At 60.5% G+C, this 24398-nt stretch overlaps 3 protein-coding genes across 4 annotated transcripts; 1 reads left to right on the top strand and 2 right to left on the bottom strand.

The window, feature by feature from the left end:
* Positions 1-420: 420 nt before the first annotated feature.
* Positions 421-9419, bottom strand: SPSB3 (splA/ryanodine receptor domain and SOCS box containing 3). Of its 2 annotated transcripts, none has more exons than XM_086621945.1 (7): positions 9371-9419; positions 6554-6702; positions 5045-5222; positions 4100-4287; positions 2361-2463; positions 1744-1869; positions 421-1449 (listed from the first exon to the last, which is right to left on the bottom strand). In XM_086621945.1, exons 1-7 carry the CDS (start codon positions 9417-9419, stop codon positions 1100-1102), a joined length of 1143 nt encoding a protein of 380 aa, XP_086478071.1. In that variant the 3' UTR covers positions 421-1099. The 2 variants fall into 2 exon arrangements, with proteins under 2 accessions (XP_086478071.1, XP_086478072.1); XM_086621946.1 differs by lacking the exon at positions 9371-9419 and adding an exon at positions 6489-6491 and having other exon boundaries at positions 6554-6696.
* On the top strand, positions 9046-14440 carry NUBP2 (NUBP iron-sulfur cluster assembly factor 2, cytosolic). Its single transcript, XM_086621953.1, has 7 exons — positions 9046-9073; positions 10120-10238; positions 10914-11112; positions 11438-11592; positions 12254-12364; positions 13112-13181; positions 13750-14440. Exons 1-7 carry the CDS (start codon positions 9055-9057, stop codon positions 13893-13895), a joined length of 819 nt encoding a protein of 272 aa, XP_086478079.1. The 5' UTR covers positions 9046-9054; the 3' UTR covers positions 13896-14440.
* A 1603-nt stretch (positions 14441-16043) lies between these two features.
* IGFALS (insulin like growth factor binding protein acid labile subunit) lies at positions 16044-18487 on the bottom strand. The gene is made up of 2 exons (XM_086621939.1): positions 18472-18487; positions 16044-17857 (listed from the first exon to the last, which is right to left on the bottom strand). Exons 1-2 carry the CDS (start codon positions 18485-18487, stop codon positions 16044-16046), a joined length of 1830 nt encoding a protein of 609 aa, XP_086478065.1.
* Between the last annotated feature and the right edge of the window lie 5911 nt (positions 18488-24398).

Raw genomic sequence — 24398 nt, forward strand, 5'->3', positions numbered from 1 at the left:
CCCCAAACACGCTGCTGACCGCAGGAGCAGCCAAAGGCCGGGAAAAGCCCCCGGAGCAGAAGCCCACGGGCAGAAGCCACCGCGGAAAGTGGTCAGAAACCGCAGGGGCCGGAACGGTGCCGGCGTCCCGTTGTGCCGCAGCGGCAGAGCCCGGGCGGTTCTGCTGCCACGCGCACGGTGCTGTGGCATCAGTCTGGCTCCGCTGAAGATCCATCCCAACCAGGCTGGTGCCTCAGTGGGAAGCACAAGAGCCCTCCCCGAGGCAGAGCCAAGGAAATCTCCACTGCCTTTCCCTCCCCGGGATCTGACAAACCAGCGTTGCGTTTCAAACCTCCCTCCAGGCTGGTATCCGTGCTCGCGGGGCTATTTTTGACAAGTGCCTTCAGCTTCCTGCCTTCAAGGGCCGTAAGAGGAACAACAGACAGTTTCCACCTTTATTATTACAGTTTAATACAGTCTTTGATAGAGGAGAAGCAGCAGGAGCCAACATGCAAAGCAAGTAAAGTCACTGGGGCTCAAGAAACGTCACCAACAGCTCAACTCCTGTACGTAACGGCTCTCCCACGACAGCGACGCCGGCGCATCCCTAAGAGCCCGTTTCCCCACGTGCTGCTGCTCGATCGTGCCCCACGGTGGGACGAGTTCGGCGCAGACACCAAACCAACACGCAACAGTTCAGGGGAGGGGACAGGTCTTTCGTTTTGTCTTTTGATGAGGCAAGTCAGTTACGTGACTGGAGCCCAGCATGCTTCGAAACCGAGAGCCCGCCTTAAACCTTGTCTCTGCTGCCAGTCTGCAGAGAAGAGGGATCCGTCAGGAAGGGGCGATGGCTTTGACAGCGAGTCAGGAGATGAAGCTCGGATATGCAGCTGCGGTTTCCCCGTTTCACAGAGCTGGGACCTCTTGGAGTTCACAGGACTTTTTCAACGCATGTGATGGATGTTTAGGCTAAAGATTTCCAACAGCATAAGAGAAATCTTTGCAAACGAGTGGAAATGGAAGTCCCCGTGAAGAAAGAGGTGCGTCAGGCCTGGCCGGCCCTCGCAGACAGCGGAACAAAACCCCCCCGACTCCCTCCAGCAGTTCATCTGCAGAGCCATTACGTCCTCCTGCACCTCTTCCTTTGGCAAGCCTCTCCATCCGAGCCACAGGAGCTATCTGAGTCGCTTCCCGATGAGGAGGAGGAGGAGGAAGGCTTTGACGTGCTATAGTTCATGCTCAAGACCCACCCCAGTTTGTTGTGTAGCACCTGCTTAAGTCCTGGTGGCAACGGCAGCACCTCCAGCGTGTCCACGTAGTCGGGCAGGAGCTGGCGCAGGCGGTAGCAGCAGAGGTACTGGAGGGACGTGCAGCTGGCGCAGGAGCGGATCACCTTCATGCTGCTCTTGGCCGCCGTCGAGCACACCATGGGGTAAAACTTCTTGTTCTGCAGCTTCGTGGCTGCAACTCCTGCCAGGGCACAGCACCAAGGGGGTTTCACATTAGTTCCAACACGGTGATCTCCCTCCTCTCAGTTATCCTGAACATATTAACTACAGAGCTGTTGGAAAACGCTTGGAAAACTGCCTTTTGAAACCCCCATCTATTAAACAACAAACACAACCTTCCTCCCAGTCACTTCACGCTGCGTCTTCGACTTCTCCAGGGTTTCCTCCAGCAGCCCTGCTGCAGCCAGGCTCCAAGTGCAGCCGGAGCCGCGCTGCTCCCCGCTCCCAGTCCCTCTGCGGCTGCCCTCGCTCTTACCGATGCACTTGCGGTTTTTGAAGAACGTGAGCGTCCCGTGCCACGTGTCCAAATGCACCCCGATGATGGAGCCTTGGCCAAACCTCGAAGAGAAGTTGGTTTTGTCTCCCTTGTGATGCAGGAGTCCTTAGAACAAAACAACAAAAAAAACCCCACAGCATTCAGTGGAAAGCCTGCGCTCCACAAATTCATCCCAACGCCCGCACTGCGACTTCCCACTGCTACAGCCTCGCTCAGTGCTTAAAAAATCCTTCTGGGGCCCAATCTCTGCCCTCCAACCCCCAAATGGGCGATGAAAAGGGGAAGGTCGAGGCTGGGCAGTACCAGAGCACAGGCAGCAGCACCAAAACCCCCAACCAGCGATGTGCGACCAGCAGTCCAGGCGACCCGGAGGTTCACGCTCCGGTTCTAAGGGCTCTGCACAACGCAGGCACGGTGAGACGCTCCAAGTGCTGCGAGCCACAGGCAGCTGCTCCGGTTATCCTTAACAAAGGGACTCAGGACTCTGGTAGCCCTTTTGGCCTCAACCCCATTCAGACCATTTAATTCTCAAGCTCTTAGGAAAACCCTTCTGGCCGCTGCTGCCCTGCCCTCTGCCACTGCCCTGCCTGCCTTACCTGTGTAGGACAGTCCCCAGCTGTCCTCGTCCTTGCCCAGCAGGCTGCAGAAGGTGTGGCGGTACTTGTCCAGGTTCACATCCGATGTCCCGATTCCCACCATCTGGGAAGCAAGGCCAGGAAGAACACAAGCTTTAGTGTCTTTTTGAGCAACACAACACAACCAAGACTCCAGCTCTTCCCTCCTAAACAGCTCCAACTCTCTCAGACTGTCTCCATAGCAGAAGCACTCCAGCCCTTGGATCACCGTTGTAGCCTCTTCTGGACCCGCTCCAACAGCTCCATGTCCTTCTGATGTTGGGGACCCCAGAGCTGAACGCAGCACTGCGGGGGGGGGTCTCAGGAGGGCAGAGCAGAGGGGGAGAATCCCCTCCCTCGCCCTGCTGCCCACACTGCTCTGGGTGCAGCCCAGGACACGGTTGGCTTTCTGGGCTGCCAGCGCACGGTGCCAGCTCATGTTCAGTTTTTGATCCACCAGTACCCCCCAGTCCTTTTCCACAGGTTGCTCTCAATTATCCCCCAGCCTGCATCCACATTTGGGATCCCCTCAACCCACATGCAGGACCTTGCACTTGGGCCTTGTTGAACTTTATGAGGTCAAGCCTGTCCAGGTCCCTCTGGGTGGCATCCCTTCCCTCTGCAGAATCAACCGCACCGCACAGCTTGGTGTCATCAGCAAACTTGCTGAGGGTGCCCTCAATCCCGCTGTCCATGTCCCCGACAGAGATGTTAAATAATACTAGTCCCAGTGCAGACCCCTGAGGAACACCACTCGTCACTGGCCTCCACTTGGACATCGAGCCGTTGACCGCTACTCTTTGAGTGCGACCATCCAGCCAGTTCCTTATCCACCGAGTGGTCCATCCATCAAAACCATCTCTTTCCAGTTTAGAGACAAGGATGTCGCACGGGACAGCGTCAAATGCTTTGGACAAGTCCAGGTAGACGATGTCAGTTGCTCTTCCCTTATCCACCAATGCTGGAACCCCATCATAGAAGGCCACCAGATTTCTCAGGCAGGATTTGCCCTTAGTGAAGCCATGTTGGCTGTCACCAATCACCTCCTTTTCCCATGTGCCTTAGCACAGTCGCCAGGAGGATCTGCTCCCTGATCTTGCCAGGCACAGAGGTGAGACTGACTGGCCCGTAGTTCCCTAGGACCTTCCCTTTTTTCCCTTTTCAAAAACGGGGGTTATGTTTCCTCTTTTCCAGTCGGTGGGAACTTCACCGACTGCCATGACTTCTCGAATATGATGGATAATGGTTTAGCAACTTCATCCGCCAGTTCCCTCAGGCCCCATGGATGCACCTCATCAGGTCCCATGGATGCACCTCATCAGGTCCCATGGATGCACCTCATCAGGTCCCATGGATGCACCTCATCAGGTCCCATGGATGCACCTCATCAGGTCCCATGGATGCACCTCATCAGGTCCCATGGATGCACCTCATCAGGTCCCATGGATGCACCTCATCAGGTCCCATGGATGCACCTCATCAGGTCCCATGGATGCACCTCATCAGGTCCCATGGATGCACCTCATCAGGTCCCATGGATGCACCTCATCAGGTCCCATGGATGCACCTCATCAGGTCCCATGGACTTCTACATCTTCAGGTTCCTTAGATGGCCTCAAACCTGATCTTCTCCTACAGTGAGCGGTTCTTCATTCTCCCAGTCCCTGTTCAAAGTATTCTGGCCGTTTCTGTGTACCTGTAAGTGACTGTGCCCCACGTACCATGTCTGTGCCGTAGACCGGGGAGGTCATCTTGATCTCCCAGAAGTGCTGCCCATCGGCCAGCTCTTTGTTGCCCCGGATGGCGGCGGTGCCGCAGCTGTACTCCATGTGGAAGTTCACCTTGCGGTTGTCGCAGGTCAGCAGGGTGGCCGTCGACTTATTCAGGTCGTCCCACACCCAGTCGAAATCTGTTCGGGAGGCAGAGAGGGCACAAGGGTGGGCAAAGGCCCTCGGGGAGCGATCCCCGACCCAAAGCACAGGTGGATGTTTGTTTTGAAGACAGGTTGGGGTTTTTATTTTATTGTTTTACTGTTTAAGAGGGTAAATCCTAAACTGTGCACATAGGAGAGTTGTTTGAGGCCCTGACTATTCTGCAGTGCCCCACCAGGGATGGGTCAGTGCTCTGAACCCAAAGCTGCCAGCCTTAACCAGTTCCCATTTTGGCTAACACGAGGCTCCGCCGACCCAAGCAGAGCTTGCTTTCTTCCTACACTTCTCGTAGGCTCAAGGGGCAGCTCTGCTACGCCACAGGCTTTCTCGGCCAGCCCGAGCCCACCCTCTGCCCACCTCTCCCTTCTGCTCCGAGCACGCCCTGCCACGCAGCCGGGCGCTCTGCCAGCCACACCAGGGATCAGCGGCAACGGGGCTGCAACCACCAGGGCCGGTTTCACTGGTGGCCTCGGCCGGATTTGCAAGCAGGTCCCCAGAGGTGAACTCTGCTGCATTAACAAGCTCAGCCCTCAGCCCTGGAAACACCACAGGAGGCACGTGCTTGTAATCTTCCTCCAGCCTACGTGGCCTTGAGATGTAAACAAAGCAGCACCGCGCACTGCGGCAGAGGTAAGGGCCCCCGGGGAAAGCACGGGATGGGTGCAGGGAGCCCGTGCCACCCCGACTGCACCCTCCTCAAACGCCACAGGGGCCGTGGGGGAGCCCCTTCCTTACACTCATCCTCCTCGCCGCACTGGCAGTCCTTGACGCGGTGGAGGGCGTGCAGGCTGGAGCAGTAGGGAGCTTCGCTCTGGTTCTCGCAGTTGCAGTAGGACTCTCCGGTCACAGGGATGGCGCTCGGGATGGAAGGTGAGAGGGAGGAAAACTCGGGTTCCGAATCCGAGTCGCTGTGCTGCCAGGGAGAACAGAGGAACGGGCACTACTGAAGGCCTCCAGGCTCGGGAGCTGGCGGAGGTCTGCGGGGAGGTCCCCAGGCTCGTGCCAGAGCCGGTGATGGCACAGCTGCGTCGTGCCCCACCACGCAGGGAGGCAAGGGGCCGTGCCAGCTGAATGACCCAGCTTGGGACCTGGCGAGCACCTGTCTGAGCTGCAGAGACCTCTCAGCACCGGGCACTCTGCAATGCAGCTACGTTCGTCGCGCCTTCCAGGGGCGAGGAGCTGTCACAGCAGGGAAGCAGCGTGACAGTCCAAGTCTAACGCACGGATTTTTAAGCAAACTCCGTGCTAAAACTACTGTTTTCAACGGGCAGATCCCAGCCAGCTGGAGACCCTGGGCCAAGGAATCACAAAACCAGAGCACACTGCTGAAAACCACTGCTCTAGAGAGCCCGGGAGCTGAGAGAGGGAAAGACAACAGGGAGGAAAAGGGAGAGGAGGCTGGGAAGGGGAGAGGGCAGGACAAAGGGGAACCAGTTAAGCGGGACGGCGGCAGCTCCTCATGCCAGTGCTGCAGACAGGCCCGCAGGGAACCCACGGAGGGATCAAAAGGCTGTTGTTTACTTCCACGCACGGACACAAAAAGTTGATTTACAGTTCCTCAGTGTCAAGAGGCCAAAGCGACCCTGCACTGGGCGCTGTGAGAGTCAAAGCCCGGTCTCGCTCCCGCTGTCACGGGAGGCTTCGTGTCACCTGATGGAGCCTCCTACTACAGGTGGCAGAGTTACTCTGGGTTTACACGCTGGTCAGGTGTACCTGCTCGTCATTCAGCCCACGGCAGACTTTGTAAGCAGTACGTAAAGACAAAAATCCTTTGAACTGATATTCTTGGAGCTGGGTAAGACCGCAGGACTTGAAATGCTCAGGCTTATTTATGTACAGCCCACCCCTCCTGATTAAAAAGCCTGATTCCTGTCTTTCACTGGCCCTTCCTAACTGCTGCTATCTGGAAACCTGGCCCTTCCCGTTACTGCAGAAACACAAAGCTACTCTGACTGCAGAGAAAGCTCATTTTCCAGGAGCACAGTGCCTGGGTTTGGACACCGTGCTCCAGCAGTGGCCTCCTAAGGCTTTTGCCTGGCTTGGAAGCTCCAGGAGCAGTTCCGTGCGTCCCCACCGCCGCATGGGGAACCGAACTGACGCACTCAAGAACTGGGGAAACGCGTGAAGGGTGGCAAAGGGGAATGTAAGTGTCCTCCAGCACACCCGGATTCAGAAGCACCTGCTGTTGAGGGGGGGGGAAGTTTTCTCTCGTGCCACTTCGGAGCCGCTCGAGCATCAGCCTACCTGCCCATCGGAGTCGTAGCCCCAGCCACGAGCGCCGGTGGCCAGGGCGACCGCCCGGGTGTCCGCATCGCGCCGCACCCCGCTCAGGACAAAGTGCCAGGCCCTGCTGCTCCGCGTGCGTCGCGCCATGCTGTTCTGAGAGAGGTAAGCTGGGGGGGCAAGGGAGAGGAGGTTACACACAGCAGCCATGCCCCGCTTCCACCCACCGCTCACCCAGCTCTGCCCTCCGAAGCGACCTCCCCCAGGTCGCCAAAGCCCCTCGGGGACGGATCAGCACGAACCGTGTCTGCACTGCCCCAGCAGTGGATGAACTGACACAAAATAAGTTCCTCCCGCATCACGACTCTCTGCAAACTTCAACCTCTTTCTCCATTCAGGGTCAACTTCTCCCAGATCCCATGCACTGAACCGGCCCCCAGAAATGCTCCCAAGACCCGATGGAGCAGCAGCTGCCCCCTCCACAGCGCATGGATCCAGCATCCGCCTCTCACCGCTGGTCTGGGGAACGTCAGGACCATGAGCACCGAGGCCTCCCCGGTGCCCGATCCCTCCAGCAGCTCCCTGGGCTCCGGCCGTGCTGCTCAGCCACCTGCACCGCCCCGGTCACCGCCACAGCCCCTGCACGGCTGAGCTGCGTGTGCCTGTCTGCGGGACAGCCTGTTTGTTCATCTCCAAGCAACTTCCCACCGAGAGGAGACTTTGCTCTCAGCCTCTTGGGTGGGGGAGAGACCACTTTCTTGCTCGCTGAAGGGAAACCAGCCTTTTCAGGGACCTGTCCCGACTTGCCTCAAGGACAACAGCTGCCTGTCTCCCGACTCAAGCAGGGGTGTTATTCAGAGTCAGATTTCCAGGAGCTCCTTCCCTGCTTACAGCCTGACGGACAACACCAGCTCCCAGCCACCAGCGTGACAGCGGCCGTTGAGGTTCCCCTGTCACATCCAATCTCACTTCTCCTGAAGTTTGCCTTTGCAGACAACAACTCCCCACCAAAAGGCTCTCACAGAGCTGAAACCTCTCCCCCACCCCTTCAACCTGCTCCCTCTGCTCAGCCTCTCCAGCTGCCTCCCTGCCACGGACAGCCACTCTCCCCGCACCCGCTCCGCTGCATCTCTGATCATAGAATCATGGAAATCATGGAATGGTTTGGGTTGGAAGGGACCTCAAAGACCATCCAGTTCCAACCCCCCCTGCCATGGGCAGGGACACCCTCCACTACACCAGGTTGCTCAAAGCCTCATCCAACCTGGCCTTGAACACTTCCAGGGATGGGGCAGCCACAGCTTCTCTGGGCAACCATCATCTCTCCTCTCGGGTCAGCCCTGAGCACAGGCGAATCCTGCAAGGGTGCAGCGGGTCAGCCCTGTCCCGGTGCCCGCTGTACGGCACCCGTCCCTGCTCCTCCTGCGCCCCAGTCGCCGCCGGGCCAGCAGCTCCTGGGAAAGGGGGCCAGGCCGAGCCACGGCCGCTCGTGCAGGTGCCCGCGGATGCTCTGAAGGGCTCTGGGCATCGCACCCCCCAAGACCAGGGGGCTCCCACCTCCGCCACGCACAGCCACGTCGGGAAAACCCCTAGAACCCCACCGGAGCCCCGCTTCTCCGGCTTGGGCGAGCACCCGCGGCCCCTGCTGCTGCAGCCCCCCCGCTCCAACCGCTCCTCTGCGCTTCGGCCCAACGGCTGAGCCCGACGGGCAGCCCGGGGAGCCGCCGCAGCGCTTCCCTCCGCCGCGGCCAGCCCCGCTCGCCGGGGCAGCGCTTCCCCGGGAACGGCGCGGCACAGACCGCGGGGAGGGAACCGGCGGGCAGCCGCGGCCCGGTCCCCGCTCCCTGACGGCCCCAGGGACGGGCGGCCCCGCCGGAGGGCGGGAACCGGGGCCCGGCCCAGGCCAGGCCGCCACCCTCGGGCTGCGCTTGGGCCGCACGGCCCGGGCCCCCGCCCCACCTGGGCCAGGCCTCGGTGCTCGGCTCCCACCCGCGCCCCGGCCCCGGCCCCGGCCCCGGCCCCGGCCCCGGCCCCGGCCCCGGCCCCGGCCCCGGCCCACCTGCCCGGCCCGGCCCGGCCCGGCCCCGCCGCCGCGCTCTGACCTACTTTCCCCTCCCGGGACATAAACAATCTCCTCTCGGCACCGCCCCTCGGGCTCCCATTGGCCACGGCCGCGCCTCGTCCGCCGGCCGTTGGCTGAGCGCCCCGTCGCTCAGAGCTAAGGGAGAAGGGAAGGGGCGGTGCCTGAGGGGAGCCCGGCGCCACTGGCTACGCTGCACGTCAATCCTCAGGAAGCCGCGCCATTGGGTAGCCACTGAGGCGGGCCCGCGCACGTCGCGGAGGGAAAGCACTAAGCTCATTGGCTGGCAGAGGGGGAGCCGGAGGGTTGGATTGGCTGCGGCGTAGGTGGAGGCGGGGTCCCGGTGAAGGCGCGGCTCGCGATTGGGAAAGGTGCCTGCCAGTCGGCGGGGGCGGGGCTTTCAGCCGGCGGAAGGCGGAAGCGGGCGCTGGCGGGCAGCAGCATGGAGGAGGCGGTGGGGGGTGAGCGGCGAGGGGGTCGTGGCCAGGCGGTTCCCTGGGCCCCGACAGGCCCTCCCGTGGGGCGGGGGCTGCATCCCGCCTGGCGGGACACATCCCTCCCGGGGCCTGGTTACCGGGGCTGGCGCCGCGCCGTGCCGGGGGCCCCGGCCCGGCACCTGCTGGGCGGAGCGCCGGGCCGCCGGGGCCGCCGGGGCGGAGTCCCGGGAGCAGCTCGTTGCGGCGCTCTGTCTCCCCCCTGCCCGGCCTCCCTTCCCTCCCCCCCCCCCCCGCCCCGTTACCGGGGCCGAGCGCTGTTACCGGCGGTGGAGGTGCGGATGAGGTCCGCCATGGTGCGTGCGGGCTCCATGCCGCCGGTCCTGCTCCCGGTGCCGGCGCGGCGCGGGGGCGGGCCGGCCCTGGTGCGGTGAGTCAGCGGCCGGCGGTGACGGGGCGCCCGGGAACGCGGGCCCGGGTGGGCGGCGTTTGCTTGGAGCCCCCGGCCCGGCCTTCCAGCACCTGGGCAGCCCCGGGCTGGGGAACCGGCCCTGAGCGTTCCCCGCGCTCGGCTCTGCCTTGCCAGGATGTGGTGCTGAGCCCGAAGCCCGAGTGGTGCTGACAACACGGCGCGGGGGCTGGAGGGGAGCGCGGGACCGCAGGGGGGCAACTGGCGTGGCGTGGAGGAAGGAAACGCCAAGGGGCTGACCTCACCCCGGCCTCCCGGTGATTCCCCGGGCTCAGCCCGGCGCGGGCACAGCGTGACGAGGCCCCGTGGGCGTTTGTCGCTTTGCTGCCCAGTTGCCACTGAGGTCATCGGGACAAAGCCTCTGCTCCCCGCTTACCCCCATTGCTCTTATTGCCCCTTTTCCGATAGCAAAAGGGCTCTGGCACATCCGCCTCTTCTTTCCCGCTCTCTTGTGCTTAAACCAGACCCGTGGCAGCAGCGACAACCACCCTGAGCGGGGGTGCTCTGTGCGCACCGGGCAGGTGCTGCCCGCTGGCATCAGGAGGGACTCGGATCCCTTAGTGCTGTTCTTAGGGACTCTAACGCCCCGTTACTGTTCCTCCAGAGAGAAGCAACCTGGCCGGGGTGCGCCACATCCTGCTGGTGCTCTCCGGGAAGGGGGGCGTGGGGAAGAGCACCATCTCCACCGAGCTGGCTCTGTCGCTGCGACACTCCGGGAAGAAGGTGAGCTAGGGCCTCTGGGATGCTGGAGCCTGTCTTCTCCTTCCCAGCCTCCAGCTGGGCTGGGTTTTGCTCGTCCTTTGTGTCACGCGCAGGCAATGTGTAGATCCTCTGGGTGACAGCAGCTGGAGTGTTCTTTTTTTCTGGGCTTGCTTGATCCAGTGCTGGTAACTGCGTTTCACTTCCCCTTCATCCAAGGGAGATTCGTTGTTGGTTTTTTGAAGCCGAGGCACTGAGGAACGACTTTGCTGGTTTGTGGTGCAACACACGCTCCCTTTGTGGGGTGAGGTGGGGGAGCTGAAGGGTGGTGTTACAATGGGGACCAACAGGAGCTGTGTGGGCATGAGGCAGCCTGAATTCCCCGGGCACTTTTTTTAAGGGCTCTGTGGAGCCAATGCCACTTGGGTCCCGAAATAGCATAAAGTTCTCCCCACATTACCTGGAAGTACCCAGGAGATGCCCCTCGGAGGGAAGGAGGCTGGGAGGGCAGTCAAACTTTAAAGCAGTTCTTTAAACCCGTGTTCCAAATCTGGCTGCGGAGCTACAGAGTCGTTTCTGCAAAGTGCCGTGAGCAGCTGGAATTTGGATGCTGCCTCCCCCCACCCAGGGAGGGCTCACAGCACCGCCCTCGTGGCTGGGTGCTGCCCTTTCTGAAGGACTCTGCCTCATCATCTACAGGTGGGGATCCTGGACGTGGACCTGTGTGGCCCCAGCATACCCCGCATGTTCAGGGTGCAGGACAACGACGTGCACCAGTGCGACAGCGGCTGGGTCCCCGTCTTTGTGGACCAAGACAAGAGCATCTCGCTCATGTCTATCGGCTTCCTGCTGGAGAAGCCGGATGATGCTGTGGTGTGGAGAGGACCCAAGAAAAATGGTACGGTTGGGTTTTGCTGTTGGTAGCCACCTTCCAGTGTGAGGAACCTCCTGAGAACTCTCCTGGAGGTGGTGTTTTCTCCTGCTGAGGGGGCTAGGCTGGTCTTGGAGCAAGACAAGGCTCCTGTTCTGCGGGAGTGGGTTTGGGATCACTCAGCTGGAGCAAGTGCAGCATGTGTTGTGCTGACAGATAGCCCTGCCATCTCTCCCTGGGCCCTTGTCACCCCAGGGTGCCTCCCGACCCCTGCCCAGCCTGGCCCACGGCTCCCAGGGCACCTGCTGAAACCTGGGTGTTTGTTTTTTTCCTGCCCCTTTTATTTCCGTAGCTTTGATCAAACAATTTGTCACTGATGTGGCCTGGGGGGACCTGGACTTCCTGATCGTGGACACACCACCGGGCACGTCTGATGAGCACATCTCCACAGTGGAGGCCTTGCGGCCCTACAAGCCGCTTGGAGCAATCCTGGTCACAACACCTCAGGTAGGACACCCGACTGGGGCTGAACAGGAATTCCCAGGCAGGCTTCTGCCTCTGGGCATGGTCTGGGGGTGGAATATGCACCCCAGGGTGGGTGTTTGCACAGATCTGTCCGCGGCTGCTTGTTCTTTAAGAGCAATGAAACTATTGAAGGGTTTGGAGAACTTGTCCTATGGGGAGTGGCTGAGGGAGCTGGGACTGGTCAGTCTGGAGAAGAGGAGGCTCAGGGGGGACCTTATCGCTCTCTACAATCACCTGAAAGGAAGTTGTAGGGAGATGGGGGTCGATCTCTTCTCCCACGTTAGGAATGACAGGACGAGAGGGAGTGGCCTCAAGTTACACCAGGGGAAATTTAGGTTGGATATCAGGAAAAACTCCTTTCCAGAGAAGGTTGTGAAGTATTGGAACAGGCTGCTCAGGGAGGTGGTGGAGTCCCCATCCCTGGAGGTGTTTAAAAACCATGTGGATTTGGTGTTGAGGAACATGGTTTAGGGACCCCGACAGTGCAGGGTGAATGCTTGGACTCGATGATCTTGAGGGTCTCTTCCAACCAGACGACTCTATGATGCTACACGTCTGCCTCTCGTTTGATGCATGCCTGCTCCAGACCCACGGTCTGTCTGGACAGACGAACACCTCTAACCTCCCCTGCTCCCCGCTGCAGGCCGTGTCTGTGGGAGACGTGAGGCGAGAGCTGACCTTCTGTAAGAAGACAGGCCTACGAGTTCTTGGCATCGTGGAGAACATGAGCGGCTTTGTCTGCCCGCACTGCTCGGTGAGCTTGCTGGGACCGCTGGGCTTCTGCGGTTCTTGTTCATCATGGGGTGTTGCAGGATGTGGTGCCTTGGGTGGAAAACTGGCACGTGCCACGAGGGCGGTGCTGTGAGCCCTCCCTGGGTGGGGGGAGGCAGCATCCAAATTCCAGCTGCTCACGGCACTTTGCAGAAAAGACTCTGTAGCTCCGCAGCCAGATTTGGAACACGGGTTTAAAGAACTGCTTTAAAGTTTGACCGCCCTCCCAGCCTCCTTCCCTCCGAGGGGCATCTCCTGGGTACTTCCAGGTAATGTGGGGAGAACTTTATGCTATTTCGGGACCCAAGTGGCATTGGCTCCACAGAGCCCTTAAAAAAAATGCCCGGGGAGTTCAGGCTGCCTCATGCCCACACAGCTCCCGTTGGTCCCCATCGTAACACCACCCTTCAGCTCCCCCACCTCACCCCACAAAGGGAGCGCGTGTTGCACCACAAACCAGCAAAGTCGTTCCTCAGTGCCTCGGCTTCAAAAAACCACAGTGGATCTCGGATAATTCTCCAATGCTGGCGAGAAGCTGCTGTGTGTCAGCTTTGGAAGAAGCCACTGGCTCTGCTTTCCTGAAGGGAGCCGGGGAAGGGCAGGGGTGAAGGCAGTGCCCTGAGGCTGGAAGGTGGAGGGGACCTGGCGCTGCTCACGTGCAGGCAGCGCCCGCCCGGATGCCAAGTGCTTTGGGGTGTTTGACTCACTGCTTCTGCTCTTCCTCCCTCAGGAGTGCACAAACATCTTTTCCAAAGGGGGAGGCGAGGAGCTGGCCAAGCACGCCGGGGTCCCCTTCCTAGGTGAGCGGCCTTCCGTGGTCAGAGGTGGTGCTGTGGCAGTGCTCGAGCAGAGGGATGTGGTGTCACAGGGGTGGGCAGGCTGGGCTCCAGGTCCTTCTGAGCCCCTGCTGCCCCATCAGAGGTGAAGTGTTGTTCTTGCTTTGCTTCTCTGCCACCTAGTCTGCTCAGAGCGGGCATCTGGCCCCACTGGGGCAGAGGTGGTGATGACCAGCAGCCTGCTCTGGCTGCTGGCGTCGTGGTGGCAACGTAAGCAAGCCTGAAGCTGCACAGAGCCATCCTGAAATGCCCAGGAGCCTCCCAGAGAAATGGGGGCTGAGGGCTGACCCCTGCCCTCTGGAACAGGCGTGGGATCAGGGTGTCCCATGAAGCCCTGTGGTGGGGTCTCGGGCCCAGAGGGAGCAGTTGCAGGTGAGAAGTAGCTCCTGGAGAGCTCAGTGAGAGGAATGGTTGCTTTTTCCTGCTGCTTCTCCTGAAGGTGACTCTGGCAGGGTGTTTCTTTAATCCTGACTCCAGGGCTTTGCCTTGCAGTGAGCAAGCAGTCACTCTTCCCGTTCCTTCTTTCCCATAGGCTGTGTTCCCCTGGACCCCCAGCTCAGCCAGAGCTTGGAGGAAGGCAGAGACTTCATCCAAGAGTTTCCCAAGAGCTCTGCCTTCCCTGCCTTGACTCGCATCGCCCAGCAGATCTTGGATGGTACGTCGCAGCGGAGCTCCTGAGGAGGACGTGGAGCTGGACTCCTGCCGGCAGAGCCTTTTCCCTGGCAGCACCACCGTGCCAGTGGGGAAGGGGGATGCAAAACCAGTTTAGCTACAAAACTGTCTCAGTGGGGGAGTTTTGGAGAGACATACAGTGTCTCGTGTGCTGCAGTGCTTCTGGTGGTCACCCAATCCAGCTACAGCAGCAAACGCCATCGTCTCCTTCCCTCACTCAACCCAAACGGCGGCCATCACCCGGATCGTGGCTCCGTGTGCTGCTGCCTTCTCGTACGGCTTTTCCTGCGCGACGGATCACACGGTACTTGGTTCGGTGGCTGGTGAGTTCGTGCTGGATGGCCCTGATGTGGTCCCAAGCCAGGGCACCTTGCTCTGGCATCTCGGATCACCGGTTCCCGATGGGCACATGCGATGTGCTTCGCGTGAGAAAGTGTCTTCAGGAGATCTGCCACCCGTCTGAGGTCTGCATCCCGCTGGGCTGGAAACAAGGTGGTCTTGGTCTGCTGGGGCTTATCGTGACTCAGGAATATTTTTGAAGGTTCCAGGCAGTAAACACTCTTCTTAAAATCCGGCTCTGTGACTCATGTTTTTCCATGGATTCAGGCCTCGTTGTAGCTGTGAGTCTTCGTATTACGAGTGCTTCATGTATCTCTAGATGTTTCCTGCCTTTCCCCAGTTTCCTTGCTGGGCTTCAGCTAAATCTTTCTTCTTCCATCCCAGCTTCAAGATCCAGCCAGTGTCTTGTCTTGCTGGAAGCTGGCCCTGGCACTCCTTTGTGAGGTGCCTTGCTGTGGCTGTTCTCCACACTCTGCCACCCGTGGGGCTCTCCCATGTCCCTGGGTGGTTCTGCCTCGTTGCTTCGAGTGTCCTGCTCCCTTGAACCTCCTTCCGTGGCCCCATGGAAGGGCTGCTGCTCCCATGGGACCTGCCCTCTCACGGGCTTCAGTTAAGCTGGGGGAGCAACCGAAGGTAGTGTCCTTGCATCTTATCTCTCTCCCTCCTGGACTCTGAGCCCCTGCTGCCCGCGTGCCCTCTCCGCACTCAGGACTTGCTCTTGCGGTGCCGTTTTGGGGAGGCAGGGGGAAATCTCGGATTTCTACTAACCAAACTGGAATATAGCTGGCAAACATCACTTCGAGGAGAGCAGGAGGAGCATCTGTCCCTGCCCGCCACTGCGCCCGCAACGAGGACTCACACCTGACCAGGTTTCCCTGTGGGCAACTTTCCCGGAAAATCTTGTCTGACCTTTGGTCATTTATCTGGGATTTGGAGAGCCGGGCAGCAGGGCCGGAGTCTGACCAGGCTGTTGGCTTCGGCTGGGTGGCCGGACACCTCTCGCTCCCTCCCTGGGCATGTGCCACCCGCCTGGGGCTTGCAAAAAAAAAAAACTTGCTGCAAACTCCTGCAGCCCACACTCCTCGCCCTCTGTCCGGAAGCCCCAAGGGGCTCCGATAAGAAACCCCAGCCGGGTGCGGCACATGCTTTGGAAAAAACATACTTACAAGATGGGTTGCGATAGCTCCAAAGGTTTATTTGCCTGCTGCCATTTATCAGGTGAGTGACGTGTGTGGCTTTTTGCACCCTGCCTACACCTGCTAGCGCGAGGAACGGTTAAAGCGCGTCGTCTGCCCCCTTCCCTAAACCTGCCGGGGGGCTCGGGGGGCTCTTAGCCCTTCTTGGCTGTTCCGTGGCAGGAAGATGCTTTGCTTTGTCCCACTGATGAGTCCTGGCCCCGGCAGAGATGGAGCTCTCCGTGGGGAGAGCTCCGGGCTTGGGGTGGAGCTTTCCCCCATCCCAGAGGCTTGGAGATGCTCGTGTTCCTGACAGGAGCTGGGAGCGACCGTGTTAATCCAGGAGCTGCTATTTAAATATTTAAGGGCTGAAATACTTCAGTTTGGAGCCAGCAAAGCCCATCTGGGGAGCTGGTGCCCATCTCCCCCTGCCAACGGCCGGGGTCGTGATCCAGCATCATGTGGGCACGGCTCCTTGCTGCTGCCCCGGGGAGGTGGCAGCGGCAAAGCTGGGCTAAACCGGGGGGGCTGCGGAGCCGGAGCTCCTGCTGCTGCCCCAGGGAGCCCAGCATGGGGCTGGGGAGGAGGCAGGTGAGGGTCCATGGTGCATCCCCCCTGCCCCAGGAAGGGCTGGTGGGCATCAGCAGTGAGCAAAGCTGTCCTCGGTGGTGTCGCGGAGGTCCAGGCCTGCCATGGCTGGGGGGTGGAGGCAGGTGAGGTTGTTGTAGGTGTAGACGGGGACGTGGGCATCGTCCCCCTCGGCCATGGACTGCACGAAGCGCGGGACCACCACGGGGTGCTGCAGGGAGAAGTCCCGCAGGCCCTTCAGGGAGCAGTTGCAGTGCCAGTTGTTGCCCCCCAGCCACAGCTGCTCCAGGGCAAAGGAGGGGTGCAGGAAGCCCACTGAGAAGGTCTCCAACGAGTTATTCCTCAGGCTGAGGTACCGCAGGTTGGCCAGCGGGGAGATGATGGTGTTGTCCAGCATCTCCAGCTGGTTATGGGAGAGGTCGAGCCAGAACAGTCTCTGGAGCGGGCTGAAGGTGTCCTGGGAGATCTCCAGGAGCTGGTTGGAGGAAAGGAAGAGGTATTCCAGGTTGCTCAGACCCACGAAGAGCCGAGGCGAGAGGTGGCTCAGCCTGTTGTGCTTCAGGTCGAGCTCCAGGAGCTCATGCAGTTCGCTGAAGCTTTGGTCTTCGATGACGGAGATGGTGTTGTGCTGCAAGAAGAGCCGCCGCAGGCTGGAGAGGCTGGAGAAGGTGTTTGCCCGGATCCTGCCGAGGCAGCTGTGCTCCAAGTGGAGGCTGTGCAGCTTGGTCACCCCCTTGAAGACATAGTCAGGGAGGACCTTGATGCAGTTCGCAGACAAGTGCATCACCGCCACGTTGTACAGCCCCAGGAATGCCCCAACCCTGATGTCTTGTAGCTGGTTGTTGTTGAGGCTGAGGACCTCCAGCTGGCCCAGCCCGTCGAAGGTCCTTTCCGCCAGGCTCCGGATCCTGTTGTGCCCCAGCTGCAGCTCCTCTAGGAACTGGAGGTCTTTGAAAGTCCTGGGCCTCAGGCTGGTGATGGAGTTGGTGGACAAGCGTAGGACGTGGAGGCTCAGGAGGCCCAGAAACGTGTCCTCGAACAGCGAGACGAGCCGGTTGTGGGAGAGATCCAGCCACCGGAGGGACTTCATGCCCATGAAGGCGCGGGGCGCGATGGCGTTGATCTGGTTGTGGTTCAGGTAGAGCTTCTGTAGCTTCTGCAGCTTGACAAAGATGTTGATCTTGATGCCCTTGAGCGCATTCCCACTCAAGTCCAGCTCCTTCAGCTCGGTAAGGCTGCAGAAGAGCTGGTGCTGGAGATAGGGGAGCTTGTTCCCAGCCAGGATCAGCTCCCTCAAGTTGGGCAAGTCATGGAAGACCTTGTCAGGCAGGACCACGAGCGAATTCCAGCCCAGGTTCAGATACCAGAGGTTGGAGAGCCCAGCGAACAGCCCTTCCTCCACCTTGCTGAAGTGGTTGTTGTTGAGGCTGAGGGAGACGAGGTTCTGGGTGTGCAGGAAGGTGTGGGGAGCCAAGTGCTTGAGGCGGTTGCGTTCCAGGTGGAGGTGGTAGAGGCTCCGCAGCCCGTGGAAGGCGTGCTGCTCCACGGTGGCCAGCTGGCTGCTCTGCAGGTCCAGAAAGTCCAGGGCCGAGAGGTTCCGGAAGGCAGCAGCCGGCAACAGGGTGAAGTTATTGCCGTCCAGCCAAAGGGCTTTGGCGTTGGGGGGCACGTCCTCGGGCAGGCGCGTCAGGTTGCGGGCGCTGCAGAAGACGTTGAGCTCCTCGCTGTAGTCGTCCAAGCTGCAGGCACAAGGGCTGGGGCAGCAGGGGGGGTCTGTGTCCCCCTGGTCCTTCGGGCTGTCCCCCCCAGGGGGCTGGGAGGCGGTGGCCAGCAGCAGGGCCAGGGGGAGCAGGAGGGTGACGCCTGCTTTGGGGCACAGAGGAAAGGGGACACCGTCAGCGTGGGGCGATGGCTGCCCTAGGAGACCCCCCCCCGGGTGCCTGGGCTGCTGCGGGGTGGGTGGAGGGGTCAGTCCCAGCCTGTCGCACACACAGGGCAGCTCCAGGAGGTTTCAGTGGCTGGATCTGCCCTTGGGAAGAGGGTGCAGGATCAGCCCCTGCTCCCACTGCAACTCAGACCCCTCGAGCGCCCAGACCCCAAAACTCTTCCGCTTATATTGCAGCAACTTCTCCCTCTTGTAGGGAAAGAGGGGAATACCCCCAGTCCCCTCTCCTCCTTCCCCAGCTGTCCCCTCCCATTAACTTGCTCTTCCTTGGAGCAGAGGCCCCTGCCCATCACTGCACCCCCAAGGTTTGGGCTGTGCCCAACAGTACCTGCAAGCACCCCAGGTGGCACAAGGGCTCCCAAAAAGTCTTACTGGGGCCGTGAGGGCTCCCAAAAAGTCTTATTAGCAGTGGAGGGGGGAGAAAAGTTAAGGGTGACTTGAGTGCGAAGCCCCAGCAGTTTTAGTATGTCCCCCCCAACCCCGTGCCCTGCCCGTCTCTCCCGGGACGGGCAAGGGGGCAGGTTCCCTGCTTTACCTTTGCCTGCGCTCATGGTGGCGGGCAGGGCAGCGCTCCCTCTCCGCTCTCCGGCCCCTCCGACTGCGCAGGGATGGATGGAGCAACCACCTTGACGCCTGTCCAGCCGCCCGCCCGGCCGGGCTTAACCCCACCGCTGCTGGGACGGGTCGTGGCCTCAGTGCCTGGGACAGCATGGCCGGGGCCAGCTTCACCTGGGATGGGCTCCTTGGTTCTCCCCTCCGGGCTGTAACTGCCTCTACAGCAGCTCGGGGAGGGGAATGGAAGGAGATGCCCAGCAGGTCAGGGATGGTGGTCCTGGGGGAGGGTGGCCCTGCTGGAGATGGGGTTTGGGTGGGCAGCGAGCATGCAGGGATGGATGGGGCAGCCTCGCAGAGTGCACCACAGCCGTGCCCTGGGTGCTGAGCAGCAGCACCGACTCTTCCCTGGGTGCTGCTCTGCTCTGCTGGGGATGCCCTGGCCTGAGCCCTGGCACCAGGACCCGAAAACCACACGCTGGGGCTTGCAGCATCCTCATCGCACAGGAGGTTAGAGGTGCGGGGACCACCCTTACCAGGAGACAGGCTGAAATGCCCAAGGTTTTACAGTGACACGAGTGGGAGATGAGTTGGAAAATGGGGAGAAGCTCTTCTCCATGTGGCACTAGAAGCCCTGGGGCTAAACCCGCAGCCATGGCCTGCAGGTATATCTGCCTGGTGGGTGGAGGTGGTGGTGGTGGCACCACATGCTGTTCAGCTCGGTGCTTTTGTGCTGCAGGGGAAGCGGAGAGCAAAGCCCGTGTCCCACCAGCGAGGTGACAGCTGCCAGGGTCCCTCAGCTGTCGGCTCCTCCGCCAGCCCCCCATACAGATGGTGGGTGATGCTCCTGGCTGGCACATCGCACTCTCTGCCTGGCAGCTCATCAAAACCACCCCGGGGAGGCTGGTGACCTCGTTCTGTGTCCCAGGTCGTTTCCCCACCAGTGTTGAATGCAGCTTCTACAGAATCTTTTACCAGTTTCCAGGAAAGAAAAAATAAATAAATAAAAAGCCCCTTCTGCCCAAGCAAGAGGAGCCCTGTGGGCCAGCAGCTTCTGGATGGAAAAGCCATGGCTAACCCTTCCCAACATCCCAGTAGCCCTGTTCCTCCTTGGAGATGCACCAGGACAGGGCTGGCACTGTTCACATCCATGGCTCCAGGAATGGGAGTCCCCCACCAGTGCTGAAGCTCTTCCCAGCCCCTGTTCCCCCAGTGCTGGTCCCCGAGGTGGAGATGAAGCAGAGATGCTCTCCACCACCAGCCCCATTCCGTGGGCATCATCCCTGGGGGAACCCAGCACCTCCTCCAGTTCACTGATTTACTTGGGCAGTTTTAAGCAACCTTCTTACCAGCCAAAGCAGGACCATGCCCATGGGAAGAGGCATAGGAGAGAGATGGCCAGACTCCATCCAAAGAGGACCCAACTTTCCCACAAGTTGTTTTCTCCCTTTCTTTTTGGCCCCGAGTGGTGCTCTCCTCCCCCTCTATTTTAATCCTCTCTTCTGGGAAATTATAGATCAGAAGGGAGAAACGAGAGATGGAGATACGCGCACCCACTAATAGGCGCCAAGCACATATTGACACAAGGTGTAATCAATCTGGAAGCTAAAAAGAGCTGAACCAGCAGGAACCAGCCAGCCAAAACCCACAAAACCTCTTTGGGAAGTTGAAACAAACCCTACCTGGGGCTGGGAGCGGGTTTATCCCTGCCTCCGACAGCCCTCGTTCAGGGAAAATAACGAAACAAGCTGAAAAGGGGAAATAAAGAGGGTAAAGAAGCAAATCGCTTCCGAGCGTGGCTGCGGTGCAGGGAAGAGCCAGACCCATCTCCAACTTCAAACCTCCTTGAGGTCTTCTCCTCCAAGCGTCTCCCACCGCCACCTGTGGCAGGGGATGCTCGGACGCCACGGCACAGTCGGTCCCTCTGGCATCACCGCGAGCCCGTCCTGTGCACCGGGACCTGGTGCCTGCCCGGTGTACCGCAGCACCGCAACCACCATAGGGACCTCGTTTTGGGTCCCTGCCATGGATGTCCTGCTGCCAGTGTGGTCCTCCCCGGCCGATCCCCCCATGGTTTCAGCTCTGGAAGCTAATCTCCCCAGCCAGGGCCAAAGTCTGAGCCACCCCACCTGGTTGCCATGGAGAAGGCTGTAATGGTATTAGGAAAAGCAGCAAAATCATTAAAAAAAAAAGGCTTTTAAATCTATTTAAACTCTCAGGAATCATTACCTTCTCCAGCAGCCCTCCCCTGTCCGCAGGTCCCTTCCCTCTGTCCCTTCATGTGGGCGAATGCCACCAGCTGTCCCTGGCTCCCCGTTCTGTCCCCAGCCGTGCAGGCTAGTGGAGCCTGAGAGGGACCAATGCTGGTGGCCCTGACAGGTCTGCTGGAGCTGGGGAGGCTGGCGGGACATGGGGAGCTCCCTGGTCCATCTCCTGCCACCCAGGGCGAGTGGCCCAGGGGCAGCTCTGGGTGCCAGCAGGGACAGCACCAACCCAACTTGAGCCCTGCGGGGAGCAGCGATACCACTTGAGTGGTGGTGTCGCAGCTGCGTTAGGAAGTATTTTTAGCAAATCTTGCCAAATATTGTCCCCGTCTGGAGGAGAGCATCTCACGTTGCCAGGGCAACCAGCACTGCGGCTCCTCGTCCCAAGCTAAAAATGTGCGAGCCCCAACGCTGCGGCCTGAGCGAGCCAGGACAGGTAATGGTGGCATCCCAGACCTTGGGCCACTCTCCTGGGGACACCTGCAGGGACCAAGGTCCCTCCCAGAGAAACCCTCCTGGCAGAGATGGGCTTTGCCCAGTGCTCGCGGGACACCCACCTTACTGGTCATCCTGGCCCCCACCTACATCATTTTTCACTCAAAAAGTCCCACGTTAGTGGAGATGGGGACCCGGCAGTGGTGGCAAAAGGTTTCGGCAGCTGCTGGCAAAGGTCCCCATCAGCTTGACCAAGTGTCAGCTCATGCCCTGCCACGGCTGCGACAGGTTTGTGTGGGCAACTGGAAAAGGTGGCCGACGTGCTGGTGGCTCTTGGGGATGCTAATTGCCATGCTGGTGGCCCACATGGCCATGTGAAACTGTGTCACGGCCACCAATCCGGCCAGGCTGGTTGGACTGGGGAGGTGAGGACATCCCCAAGCCATGAGTCAGGATGGTCACGGCCATCGCCGGAGGCACAGACAGAAAATTTCCCAACCCTTGAGTTTTGAGGGAAAAGAGGAGTCCCCAGGAGCAGGGGAGTCAGAGGCACGTGGGGACAGGGAACAGGAGAGCCTGTCCCAGTGCTGGGCGATGGAGGGAGCAGCTTAGTCCTTGGAGTACCCAGCTGGTGGGATGGAGTGGGAACATGGCAGAGGGGCCACATGCCTTCCTGCTTCCAGAGGCTCTCCCTGCATGTCCCAGCCCTTCTCAGGCCTGCTGGGAAGCACCTGGAGATGCTGGGGGGTGACAAACGGGACACGAGCTGCGTGTTCAGCAGGCACAGCCCCAGCGCGGGCATCCAGCGGGTCCAGAGGGCACCACGGAAACAGTCAGGGGGCTGGAAGAAACCGGGGAACTGGGAGAGCCGGGGGTGTTGAGCCTGGAGAGACTTTCAACGTACGAGGGGCTTGTAAGAACGACGGGGAGAGGCTTTTCCCCGGGGCCCGCAGCGGCAGGAGAAGGGGCGACGTCGTTGAACGGGAAGCGGGTGGGTCCAGAGGGGTGACAAGGGAGACGCGTTTTGGGGTGAAGGCAGTGAGCCGGGCGGGGGGTGCCCAGCCGGGCGGTGGGTGCCCACCTGGGCGGTGGGTGCACAACCGGGCAGTGGATGCCCGTCCGGGCGGTGGGTGCACAGCCGGGTGATGGGCGCCCGTCCGGGCGGTGGGTGCCCCGGCCCGGAGCCCTCCCGCCGCCAGGGGGCGCTGCCGCCCCACCGCCTTCCCCCGGAAGCGCCCGCGCTCGTTGCCCTGGGAACGGGACGCGGCGGTTCGGGGTTAAGCCCGGCCCGGGGGCACCGGCCGCCTCCTCCGCAGCAGCGGGCGGAGGCTTCGCCGCTCCCCGCTCTGCCCGGCCCACAGGCCTCACCCGGCGCCCGGTGCTGCCCCAGTGCTGCCCCAGTGCTGCCCCAGTGCTGCCCTGGGGCCCGCCGGGGGATGCTGCCGCGGCACCGGGCAGCCCGGCAGCAGCCCGCCGCTCCGGGATGGGGCGGGGGGGGGGGTCTGCTAGAGCCGGGAGCGGGTGCCAATTCCCTTTGCTGGCTCTGGAAGCCAGATGGAGCCAGTCGCCGCGTTAACGCCGCGGTGGGCCCTGCCGAAGCCTCCCGGGAAGGTGTGGAGGTGGCGGCTGTTCCCGGCGGCTGTTCCCGGTGGCTGTTCTCTCCATCCCCCTCCAGGTTCGCCGGGCCCGGGCACCGGCAGAGCGAGGTGTGTGTCCATGCCAAGGGCTGGCAGGCCTGGCTGGTGCCAAAGGAGAGGTGAAAGTGAACAGCGGGCATCACTCCGGCGGGCTGCGTGCTCCAAATCCTTGACAGGTTTCCTCCGGAGTCGCTGTGGATTTGAGGAGCGTTTTCACCTCTCGGAGCTGCATCCCGGGGAGGGTTCCATACCTCCGAGCTCGCTGGCGATCCCGCCGCCACGTCGGCTGTGTCCAACGTGTCTTCGGCAAGAAGAGGGAAAGAAAAACTCCGGACGGAGTCGGCGTGCCAGCTCTCGGCGTGGTTAATGGAACGTATGCTTTTGTTTGGCCTTGCCCTGGAGCAGCGGTGGAGGTTTTGGGGTGCAATGACACCCTAAAACCTCATTTCTGTGCTCGACTTTGCTGTTTGTGGTGTCAGCCAGGACAAAACTCACTTCGTGTTTCCAAACCACAGGGAAAAGCGGCCACTGTCATTCCTGGTGCCGGTGTGGCACCTGGCACAGAGGTAGTTTTCCTGGTCTCTCAGACACTGCAGGAGCATAAATAATACGGTAGATGGATATGTTAAGTAGTCTTATAGTGCCATCTGCCAGGTGAAACGGGCACCCCTGTGGCTCAGGGAGCACCCAGCTTTGCCAGCGTGCTGGGGTGGCTGTTTGCCCTCCTGAATCAGGTGTCTCGGGGCCCAAGCGTGCTGCTGCTGGAGCCAGGGCTGCCCGGGGCAGCGGTGTGAGCCAGCCTGTGCCCGTCCCTGGGCTGGCATGGGCTGGGAATGCCTGTCCTTGGGGTCCCATGTGGGTCTGAGAGCTGGCAGGAGACGGCGTGTGTCTGGGGAGCAGAGCTGTGGCTTGGCTCCTTCATGTGCCAGAGCACCCGCCGGAGAATTCCAAGCCCCTGGAGCTGTGGGCGGTGTGTGAATTTGGCTTTCTGCTCAGCAGTGGGTGTGAAGAGACTGAATTTCTCTTCAGCGCTTTCATTACCTTAATAAATACTTCAGGTCTGTGAAGTTCTTTTGCAGAAAAATAAGACATAATTGCATGTTTCGGTAGCTTCTCCTTCCCCCGAGCCCCAAAAGAGCTCAGCCCCTGGCTCTCACTTCCATGGCCGTTCATGAAATCCACAGCGAGGGGCTACGGGATCTTCTCCAAGAGCCTGGACCGGGTGAGGAGCTGGTAAACTCTGCTTGGCACGGAGCTTCTACCAGGATGGTCCCTCTCCCTCTTTCATCCTCTTAGCTTTGACAGATGCCAAGAAGTTATTCAGAGCTGTGGTCTTTTTGAACATTACATTGTCAAAGCTTTTCTTCTGTAAGAGACAAGTTCTTACCTAAGCTCTACAGAAATAGCAGCGATAATAAGCCCGAAATGAGGAGATGAAGAACTGGCATTCGTTTTACCCCATGGCTGCTGTTCACCAAGGTCTTCCAGCACTATCCGCCGTGTCGTACGCTCTCCGTTGCCCTCGCTCTTACGTCGGAGACTCTGCTCAAGTACTTTTAGCTTTGCACACGCTT

Source organism: Tauraco erythrolophus, chromosome 17 (assembly GCF_009769465.1).
Source record: "Tauraco erythrolophus isolate bTauEry1 chromosome 17, bTauEry1.pri, whole genome shotgun sequence".
NCBI lineage: Eukaryota > Metazoa > Chordata > Aves > Musophagiformes > Musophagidae > Tauraco > Tauraco erythrolophus.

Coding starts and splice junctions, on each gene's coding strand:
- NUBP2 (XM_086621953.1), top strand. Junction 11,113..11,437: donor GAGAGGACCCAAGAAAAATG/GTACGGTTGGGT, acceptor TTATTTCCGTAG/CTTTGATCAAACAATTTGTC. Junction 11,593..12,253: donor TCCTGGTCACAACACCTCAG/GTAGGACACCCG, acceptor TCCCCGCTGCAG/GCCGTGTCTGTGGGAGACGT.
- SPSB3 (XM_086621945.1), bottom strand. CDS start 9,419: ATGGAGCCCGCACGCACCATGGCGGACCTCATCCGCACCTCCACCGCC. Junction 4,288..5,044: donor GTGCGGCGAGGAGGATGAGT/GTAAGGAAGGGG, acceptor CCTCCCGAACAG/ATTTCGACTGGGTGTGGGAC. Junction 1,450..1,743: donor CAAAAACCGCAAGTGCATCG/GTAAGAGCGAGG, acceptor GTGCCCTGGCAG/GAGTTGCAGCCACGAAGCTG.